Below are 10588 nucleotides of genomic sequence, written 5' to 3'. Positions count from 1 at the left end.
AGCTCATCAATTGCTTTTGTTCTGTCTACTTCAGGCTCCTGAGCTATATTATTGAAATGTTTTGTAAGCAGGGTAGCCACTTCTTGATGATTCTAAAGAGTATCTCCTCTTCCGTTGTTGAGACTAAGGATTTTTTTGGCCCCTCTATAATCCAGAGCAGACCTATGAAAGAAATTGGTGTTTTGTTCCCCTTCCTTGAGCCATTGTATCCGGGACTTTTGTTTCCATAGTGTTTATTCCTGTTGACAGCGGAGCTGCCATTGTTGTATTAGCATTTTTTCTTGGTCTGTTGAGTCTTGGTCACTATCCCCATTTGTCCAACCTTTGTGAATTTGTTCTAATTTCTCCTCAATTATGGCTTTCTCCTTGAATATGTTCCCAAAAACTGTAACATTCCGCTCTTTAATTTTGTTTTTGAGGTATCTTAATCTGCTTTGTAATTTGTACATTTTGGTTCCTCTTAAGTCCGTCAGTTCCTGCCACCACTTCTCCACAATTTGAAGGAAATTCGGGTGATTAAGCCAAAATTTCTCGAATCTAAATGGCTTGTTTCTAGGAGTCCCATGGATAGCAACCACAAGAGAGATGGGCCAATGATCTGATCCCCCAGTTGGAAGAATATCTGATTCCACTATTTCTCCCTCTAGCAGTATGCTTTCAGAAACAAGAAACCTGTCAAGCCGAGAGGCTGTCTGTTTCTCACCTCCTCTCCTATTATTCCAGGTGAAGGCTCCACTTTTTGGTAGGATTTCCACTAGTTTGGCTGAACCAATGAAATCAATGAAAACTTCTGAGTCCTTGTTGAGTTTCCTAATCCCTCCTTTCTTTTCCAAAAGTGAAGTTATCATATTGAAATCTCCACCCATGATTGTCTTCGTACTGGGATATCTGAGCTTTAAATTTGTAAGAGAACGTAGGAATATGAATTTTTCTTCTAGTTTTTGAGGTCCATAAACGTTGGTGCATAGAAATGTCTCAGAATTTCCAATAAATTGAGTTTCTATAGCTATAAATGATCTGGTTGCTTCTGCTGAGAGAATGTTGATCACCCGAGAGTCCCATAGGGTAACTAGACCTCCCTCCCAGCCATGACTGGCAGTTTCCATATATTTTATATGTTTACCAAGCCTTTTGCTGATAGTCTCCATGGTGTTACTTGCACATTTGGTTTCTTGTACAAACATGATATCTGGTTTCTCTTTTTGGATCTTCCTTTTCAGGACCCTTTGATTCGCTTGGCTATTGAGCCCTCTAGCATTCTACGAGATGACCTTCATTTAAAACTAAAAAGATTATTGGTAAGGAGGGAAAGCTTCTAGAGCTTTCATCTTACCAGAGTTTATCATTAATATTCCCAGGTCCTGCAGTGTCTCACTGTTTGTTCTGCGACCTCTCCTTTTCCTTTGTTTCGAGCTGGTTGACGAATAAAGTGGGCTTTTTGTGTGGATTCCCAATCCTTTCGCTATACCCAATTTCATATTCTGCCTATCCAGCTCTGCCTTCTGCCTTGCAATAAATATTTTATTGTTTTTTGCTAATCTCCTCTTCCGAGACGTTTTCCATTCCTTGCGTTTTCCAGTTTTCTACCATTATTGGTAGGTTAACACCTTCCTGTTCCAAAACCTCATTCAGTTCCATTTCCTCACTTCCAACATCACTAATCATCATTTCTACATCTCCATCTGGCCCTTCTGTTATTCCCTGCATATGAACTTCTGCGCTGTTAAGATGATCCTCCACCCTTTTGGTTGAATGATCTGTTGTTTCTTTATTTCCTTCATCAGTATTTGGTTCCTTATTTTTCTCTTCTAATTTTGTTTCTGTATCTAATATTTCAAAGGCATTATTGGTGTTGCCTTGTGTTGTTCTTGCTCTGTTTGGTCTTTTTCTGTCTGCTCTTTGTCTTGTTTTGGGTCTTATGAAGGTATCCCTGTTCTTTCCTACCTGCTCTCCTCTAGGTTCTTCCTCTTTCTTGTTTAATGGAAATTCTCTTATTAAATGTCCATGTTCATGACATTTTCTACAGCGAAAAGGGATCTGCTCATAGTCAATAGCTTGGAAATAGTCCTCATCCCTGTATTCCAACCATAGTCCCTCATGTAAAGCTCCTAAAACATCCAGCTCCACACATATTCTAGCACAGGAAGTGTACCTTCTCTGCAGCGTGGCTTCCGAAGCTTTTATGAAAGTTCCTAGATGATCTCCTATCTGCTTTAGAGCTGCATAGCCCCAATCGTCTATTGGAAGGGAGAAAAGGCGTATCCAGACTGGGACCTGTGTAAAGGTTTCTCTCTCTAGCACAAAGTTGGGTTTCCAAGATCTCATATAGAGACCTGCCGAAGCAAAGAAGAAAGGTCCCCCATCAAATATTTTATCCTAAACTTCTAGATTCGAAAAAACAACAGTAAAAAAACCTTTATCTCCTAGTTGTAATCTAACAACACCTTTGGGTTTCCATTGTTGTTTGATACATTGACATAGTGCTCTTTCTGTTGGCCAGAGTCCCATGAACTTGCAAATCACTGCATGTTCAGCCATATGTTCTCTGTAGGCTTGAATTTCTGGATCTCTAATCACCACCCTCAGGGCCTCTGCTTTTTTGGCCTTGCATGTTCCCCGCACTGTTTTATCATTGCTGGTATTTGGTGCATTCCTTTCCTCCTCTCCTTCTTTTGTCTCGTTTTCCTCATCTCCTTTCTTTTCCTTCTCTATTTGTTTAGTATCATGGACAGTATGTTCCTGCCCTGCTTTCCCTTCCTTCCCGTTGTTCGCATTTTCGGTGCTCTCTTTTCCTTTCATTTTTGAGTTGATGGTTTCCTCCTTGTTCTCCTTTGGTTTCCTCTCCTTGCTTGTGCCATCTTCTTTCTGTTGCTTTCCATACCCTGTTATCTTCACACCTTCCTGCGCTGCTTGTTTCTGCATGACTATTTGTCTAAAAGTTGGGGTCCCTATGGACCCCTTGTTTACCATCTGTCGGGTCAATCCCTGTCCCCTCCTATGAAGTTCCGCTATTCTGATCCTGTGCGCCTCCAGTTCCACCCCTAGTTCAGTAAGCTCTGAAAACTGAAACCCTAAGCTTCGAACCAGCTCCCCGCATCCATCCCCTGCATTGTGATATTCATCTTTGAAATGCGCGTGCATTATGAACTTCACCAACTAATTGTAATAAAAATATTTTTGATGCAAATATTGGATGATCTGGAATGAACTTCAAAAATTGCAAACCTGATGACGGTGCCCATTCTGTACTAGTTGAATACTTCTTGCCCCATATTAGTGTTTTCCCATCAATTTTTTTGATACAAAATTGATGTTGGAAGCTAATGTCATTAAGTTGTTCAATGCATCTCCCCTCACCATATGATCCCAGAATAAACCTTCGCATGTCAACAGTTTCTTCCAACACATCAAAAGTAGGCTCTGGCATGTATGATTTCTTAATACATTCAATTAATGATGGAAAGCTCCCAACTTCCTTCCTCCTCAATGTGACTGAAAAATGACTGAACATCTGATCAATATGGTCATGCGTGTGCCCAACAAGAAGGAAACCGACCTTTACCTTCTGAAAAATTCTCAACTCAACAAGCATGTTTAGATATCCACAAACAACCTGATTCTTGTTTTCATGGTAAGTGTTGTCTAATTGTAGTTACAAAACTTCAAGAAGATTACTAGACCAATGAGAAAGCACATCATGAATTATGGTTATGGTAAAATTTTCATCATTATGAATATTTGGAGCTGTGAAGTACACCCTTGGCAACATTTTCCCATTGAAGACCATACAACCAACCAAGTGATACTGAATAAAGTTTTCCTCTTGTAAATTTTTGGGTGTGCGAAAAAAATGTGGTAAAAGTGTTTTCTCCTGGTCCATACCATCAATTATCAAACCAAAATATTTATTCGGATTATCATAACACTTCTTTCAATGCTTGTACAACTTTTTCATTTCATTTGTTTGTTGTTCATGATGCTCCCGAAGTTCTTTAACAATTGAATCTACACAACATAAAAGAAAGCCATTAAGAAATATATTTTCATAGTTGATGACTATACAATTTTAAAAGTTAAAGTTATGAATTCTTACCTCTTTCTGACCCTTCACATTTTTCCCTTTTTTATTTAAGAGAAACACATGTACTGCAAATCCCCATCCTTGTCTTCTTAGGAATATAGACATTGTTGAATTCTTTCTTCCATACCTTCACAAAATATTGATATGTAATAAACCGGCCATGTCCCTCAGCACCTTTTGCATATTATTTGTATACATTGTAGATTTCTTGTCTTCAAAAATTATCTGGAATATGTATTGTCTCTCTATTTGGCATACACTCTCCATGCTTTGAAAAGAAATCTTTCATCCATGACATTGTAGTATTTGATAATGGCCCAAAATGTCTTTTATGACGTACTTCTGAATAAAATGTGGGATCCTTTTCCAAATTTTCTTGAATTCTCGAGAGACGAAAATTCCCAATCGAATGAAACATTTTGAAAGCTTTTCTACAGATAAATAAACTCCTAATATGATAATCATAACCTAACAATGTAGATTGCATGCACCCAACTAAATATGAATTTTGCATGCTTTTATTCATTGGAAAATATCTCTTCTTGCTCTCTAATGAAAATTTGAAATCCATATGTTTCAAGAAATATCTTTGGCAACATTCACTTGAAATGAGAGCGCTGATAGAACTTCTTCTCGTTAGATATTCTGCTCTACCCCTTCTATAACTAGAACATCTTGCATTGATATGAAAAGGTCTACTCCTACTCCTCGATACAATATTTCTTGGCCACATCTCCATCATTGGATCATCATTTGTATAAGGATTTTCATCATCATTAAGAGGAATGTTATCCACACTATGATCAGCTGTGAATTTCAAATACTGAATTGGAGGATATGCTTCATCTTCCCCTTCTTCAGTGCTACTGTCATAGTCCTTAGAATTTGGACTGAATGGAAAATTTGACTCAATGTTTATTGGATATTCTTCCTCATGTGCATTGTGAGTGCTACTCTCATAGTCCATAGAATTAGGACTACATTGAAAATGTGATTGTTTACTTACTTAAAATGCTACATCCTATCCTTTGTCACTGCTACCTTTATACTCATTAGAATTAGGACTAACCGCATCATCCTATCCTTCATCATTATTGCTCTCATAGTCGTTAGAACTAGGACTAAGTGGACACTGTGACACTCCATTCATTTGAGATTCATCATCATGCTCTTCAACACTACTACTGTCATAGTCGTTAGAATTAGGACTAAGTGGACACCGTGAAACTCCATTCTTTTGAACTTCACCATCATGCTCTTCATCACTGCTGCTCTCATAATCCTTAGAATTAGGACTAAGTCGACAACGTGACACTCCATCATTTTGAAATTCATCATCCTACTCTTCATCACTGCTTCTCTCATAGTCCTTAGAATTAGGACTAAGTGGACACTGTGACACTCCATACTTTTGAAATTCATCATCATGCTCTTCATCACTGCTACTATCATAGTCCTTAGAATTAGGACTAAGTGGACACTTTGACACTCCATTCTTTTGAAATTCGATATCACGCTCTTCATCACTGCTGCTCTCATAGTCTTTAGAATTAGGAATAAGTGGACACCGTGACACTCCATTCTTTTGAACTTCACCATCATGCTCTTCATCATTGTTGCTCTCATAGTCCTTAGAATTAGGACTAAGTGGAAACCATGATACTTCATTGTTTTGAAATTTGTCATCATGCTCTTCATCGCTGCTGCTTTCATAGTCCTTAGAATTAGGACTAAGTGGAATCTGTGACTCTTTATTTATTTGAAATTCTCCATCGCCTCTTTCATCAGTGTTTCTCTCATAGTCTTTAGGATCAAGACTAAGTGGAAGAATTGACTTTCTATTCATAGTGGAATAATTCCCGATATATACATCAATATGAATAGAGTTGTTACACGATGAAGATGTTGATGTTTTACAAACCGAAACTTCACTATCAGAACAATCCATCCATTTCAAATAGAAGATGTTGAATGATACAAATGGAGAGTCTCCTAAAGATATTATATAGCTTAGAGAATGAAATTTTCCCTCCAAAAAGTTTCGTGAAAATATTTCCCTCCAAAAAGTTTGTTAGATTTATTTCCCTTCATTATTTTACTCTACAATTTATTGAAAATGTAAACTAATTTTTTTTTATGAAATAAATCATTAAAGTTAAAACTGTAAACTACAACTTCTACTCAAATTATTTTAATAGTTAAAGTATATAATATTTACTAAACAATTGGATGTTTTTTTTAATTTTTATAATACATTTTAAAACAAATTAATCCCACATTCACCCCACTATAAAACAATTCCATAATATTTGCTTTATCATAATTTCATTCGTCAACATAAAAGATTAACATGTTAATTTTTTTTAAAACAAATTACTCCCACATTAACCGTACAGTAAAACATCTCCATAATTTCACCTATATAATAAATTCCATTATCACTATTACTCACATCACATCAAGGTTTTTTGAGGTTGATTTAAAGACTTAGAGCGAATTTGTGGAGCAGCTACTTTGCTATCAACAACATATTCAACTACATTGCTATCAACAACATATTCAACGAAGAATTCTCGTAATTGAAAGGTTAGTAAAATTTTTCTCACAATGAAGTAATTTTTTTTTTAATTATATTAAAACCTTTTGTGAGCCAAATTAATGAATACATCCATCATGAGCATGGTGGGCCCGGTAAAGCTCACGACGGCCAAACAGGCCCGTAGGTTAGGGGAAATCAGCATGACTGGCCCGCCCGATCGTGGGGTGGTAGGGCGATTCTTGGAATTGCCCGCCACAACATAGGCGGGCGGGCCGTCGAGGTGGCGCAGGGTTGGGCTGTAGCAGCCCACCCTGCACCACCCCAGTGGCCTACCCGCCTGCCGGTGGGGTGGTTGGGTGATTCCCAGAATCACCCAACCATAACGCAGGCGGGCGGGCCGCTGGGGTGGCACGGGGTGGGGCTGCGACAGCCCACATAGCCCCACCCCGGCAGGGTGGTTGGTCGATTCCTGAAATCACCCAACCACCCCACAAGCGGGAGGGCAGGCCATCAGAGTGGTACAGGGTGGGCTACCGCAGCACCACGTCGTGCCACCCTGGCAGCCCGCCCACCCACCCGGTGGCGGTTGGGTGATTCCGAGAATCACCCAACCACCTCGCCAGTGGGCGGGCTGGCTGCTGAGGTGGCACGAGGTGGCGCTGCAGTAGCCCACCCTGTCAGCCCGCTCGCCCGCCGGCGGGGTGGTTGGGTGATTCTCAGAATCGCCCAACCACCCCCTGGTGGGAGGGCGAGCCGTTGGGGTGCCACGGTGCGGGTTGCCACAGCCCCACCCCGCACCACCCCGGCGAGCTACCCACCCACTGGCGAGGTTGTTAGGCGATTCTCGGAATTGGCCAACCACCCCCGGCGTGCAAGCGAGCCATCGGGGTGGCGTGGGCTGGGCTACCACAGCCACACCCTGTGCCACCCCGATGGCTCACCTGCCCGCCTGCGAGAGTTGGGCAATTCTCGAAATCGCCTGCCACCTCGCGGACCGGCCGGCCGGCGGGGTGGCGCGGTGTGGGGCTACCGTAGCCCCACCCTGCACCACCTCGGTGGCCTGCTCACCCACCCGTGGGGGTTGGGCGATTCCCAAAATCGCCCGCCACCCCGCAGGCGGGCGGGCCGGCGAGGTGGCGCCGGGGGGCTTCTACCATTTCTCCTCATATTGATCCCCTTCTTCATCTTCAATCTACCCCTCAAGGGGGAGGCTGAGGGGTAGATTCAAGATGGAGGAGGAGATCAATGTGGGGAGCTATGGTAGAAGTTGTTGCCACAGCCCCCCTCATGCCACCCCGCCCAGCGGCAGTCGGGGTCGCCTAGGGGGAAGGCTGTGGCAGGCCCCCACGCCACCCTGGCAGCCACCTTGCAGGCGGGCGGGCCGCCGAGGTGGCACGGGGGGAGGCTGTGGCAACAACTTCTACCATTTCTCTCTACATTGATCTTCTTCTTCATCTTTAATCTACCTGTCAGCCTCCCCGCTAAGGGGTAGATTGAAGACGGAGAAGGAGATCAATGTGGGGAGAAATGGTAGAAGTTGTTGCCACAACCTCCCCCAGCGCCACCCCGGCGGCTCGCCTGCCCACGAGGTGGCAGATGATTTTCTTAGTATTAATATTTTTTTAATTTCAATGATATGATTATACAAATTAAAAATTTATGATATATTTTTGTTGTTAATTTAAGTTAATATGTTTTCGTTATTTACTGATTTATGTGTTTCTTTTTTTCTAGGAAAATGGCATCAAAGAATATTTCTGTGAATCTTTCTGGACCAAAGACTCTTAAAGGTGCATCTTCAAAAAACATTGGTGAACGAACTCCACCTAAGCTCATGGCTACAAATCTTTCAAGTGCCTCAAATGATAAGAAGATGATTTCATATTGGAAGAATTCAAAAGAAGTGAAATTTCCATCAAGAATCTTGTATGTGAAAGAAAGAGAAAGCTAAAATGTGAATATATATCTATATATTGACATACCGAATGATAATGAAATTTATGAGGTGATGGGAAGAGTCATAGATATGTGTTCGGTACCAGACACTGAAGTTGTTTACATACTTACAAAACCTCCCAAGTCACATGAAAGGATTAAGTACCAGCTATCATATTCATTTATGACACGAGAGAGGTATCTACAAAGTTTTGTAAACAAATCGTAAATGAAATGAAACAAAACATCGTAAGTATTGTTATTTATATTTGTATTTTGCTTTCTTGTAACTGTCTCACTATATTTTTTTAACTTTGTTTTTATTGACATATGATATTTTGTTTGGTAAAATTTTGTTGAAAGTTGTTCAATTAGGTTGGGAGGCATTCATTTCATAGAGCATGATATTATGAAAGTTGTCAGCAATTTCTACTCAGTGTCAGAAGAAGATATGGAAAACAAGCAAAATGTAGTAATTGATGATGCTACAAAACTACATCCAAGGGATCAGAAAAAAGTTCTCTAGTGGATAAATCTAGCAAGGGTAGACAAGTTACTTTTGAAGACGATGAAGTTGAAACTGACAGTGAAACATATGTTGCCGTTACTAAAGATGACATTGGAACTGAGAAGAGTCATAAAAGACCAAAAGTAACAATGCCCATGAATAAATTTATTACAGTTAATGATGAGAATGTTATGAAGAAGAAAAGTAAAGTTGAAGATTTTGAAGTAGTCATTACCAGCAGTCAAGAACCTAGTGAAACTTTAAAATAAAGCAGATAAATCATTACACCAGGCGTTGATTTAGAGGATGGCATTATCAAAACAAAACAAAATGCCATTCTACAGAATTTGACAAAGAGAAACTTAATTGATGGTGGTCGTACATTTCAGCTTAATGTCAAACAAACCTATAAGGAAAGTGAAGGACAATGTCAATATCAAGTCAGAAAGCCACATCATTTGCATGTTCACAACTTGAAAACATTGATGAGGTACAATCCATATGCTCATGTGGTTAGTTATGTGATTCTTTTTTATCCAGTTCAAGTTCCAAACAAAGAAGCATTTGATAAGTCAAAATGTTTTAAATACAATTATTATGTGCTTGGGGGGAACCATTCTGTAGAAGCTCAAAGAAAATTGATGGAGGAATATCCTAATAACCCACGTTTTGAAACAATGAAATGTATCATTTATGCTGGTTTATCAAATATAGAAGAAAAGTTAGTAACATGGGATCATAATTCAGATAATGAATATAGGATGTCTATGGATTTCATCCAAAGGGTTAGATTTATTCATAGTGAATTTCAAGAAAAATGTGGTGGGGATAGGATAAATGTTACTGTAGATTTCCAAAAGGAATGTTGTATGGAAATAGGCTATCAAATTGAAGAGAAAACCAATTCAAAAGGTGGAAAAGACAACAAAATTAATGATTTATTCAGAGGTGTTGATAACATTTTCCAGTTGGAATTTAGAACTGGAGATGTATGGGAGTTGATTAATGAGATTTTTAGCATGTGGGAAAACATTGGCATTAAAAACCAGAAGGTCAAAAAGTCTAAGCCATTGATATGTAGCGGTAATAAATCAGGTCCTGAAATGAAGCAGCTTCCAGAAGATATGACTATCACACCTTGGAGAGCAATGCAATGAGTGAAAGATGAAAAAATTGTCAAAACAATATTATTTCACGTGAGGTCAGGGGAATTATCATTGAAGGAAATGTCTGAGGAATTTCAAAAGTAAGTTTATTGAATTATTTTTATTTATTTCTATATTATAATTTTATTTTAAATAAAACATGTTGTTCTTGGTAGTATTTGTTATACATATCATTATATTAACTTTTTGTTACTTTATCTATGCAGTCACAAAGTTTACATGAAAATTCAAGAACAAATGGTTAAATTGTTGAATGAAGATAGTTGGGATGATGTTGTATGCAACTATCCAGATTCAAGTTCTACATCAACATTAAAAGTTTTTTATCTTGCATTTAAAAAGGTATCTTGATTTATACA

General features: G+C 39.4%; 1 protein-coding gene across 1 annotated transcript; it reads right to left on the bottom strand.

The window, feature by feature from the left end:
* Positions 1-233: 233 nt before the first annotated feature.
* LOC149180561 (uncharacterized) lies at positions 234-1148 on the bottom strand. Its single transcript, XM_089413910.1, has one exon. The coding sequence runs from the start codon at positions 1146-1148 to the stop codon at positions 234-236; it is 915 nt and encodes a 304-aa protein (XP_089270036.1).
* Positions 1149-10588: the final 9440 nt, after the last annotated feature.

This window comes from Pinus tabuliformis, chromosome 3_2 (genome assembly GCF_031772625.1).
Source record: "Pinus tabuliformis cultivar Carrire ecotype Pingquan chromosome 3_2, CPIR1, whole genome shotgun sequence".
Taxonomy (NCBI): Eukaryota; Viridiplantae; Streptophyta; class Pinopsida; order Pinales; family Pinaceae; genus Pinus; species Pinus tabuliformis.
The sequence above is the reverse complement of the archived record's forward strand: the minus strand, read 5'-3'. Positions and strand labels throughout refer to the sequence as shown.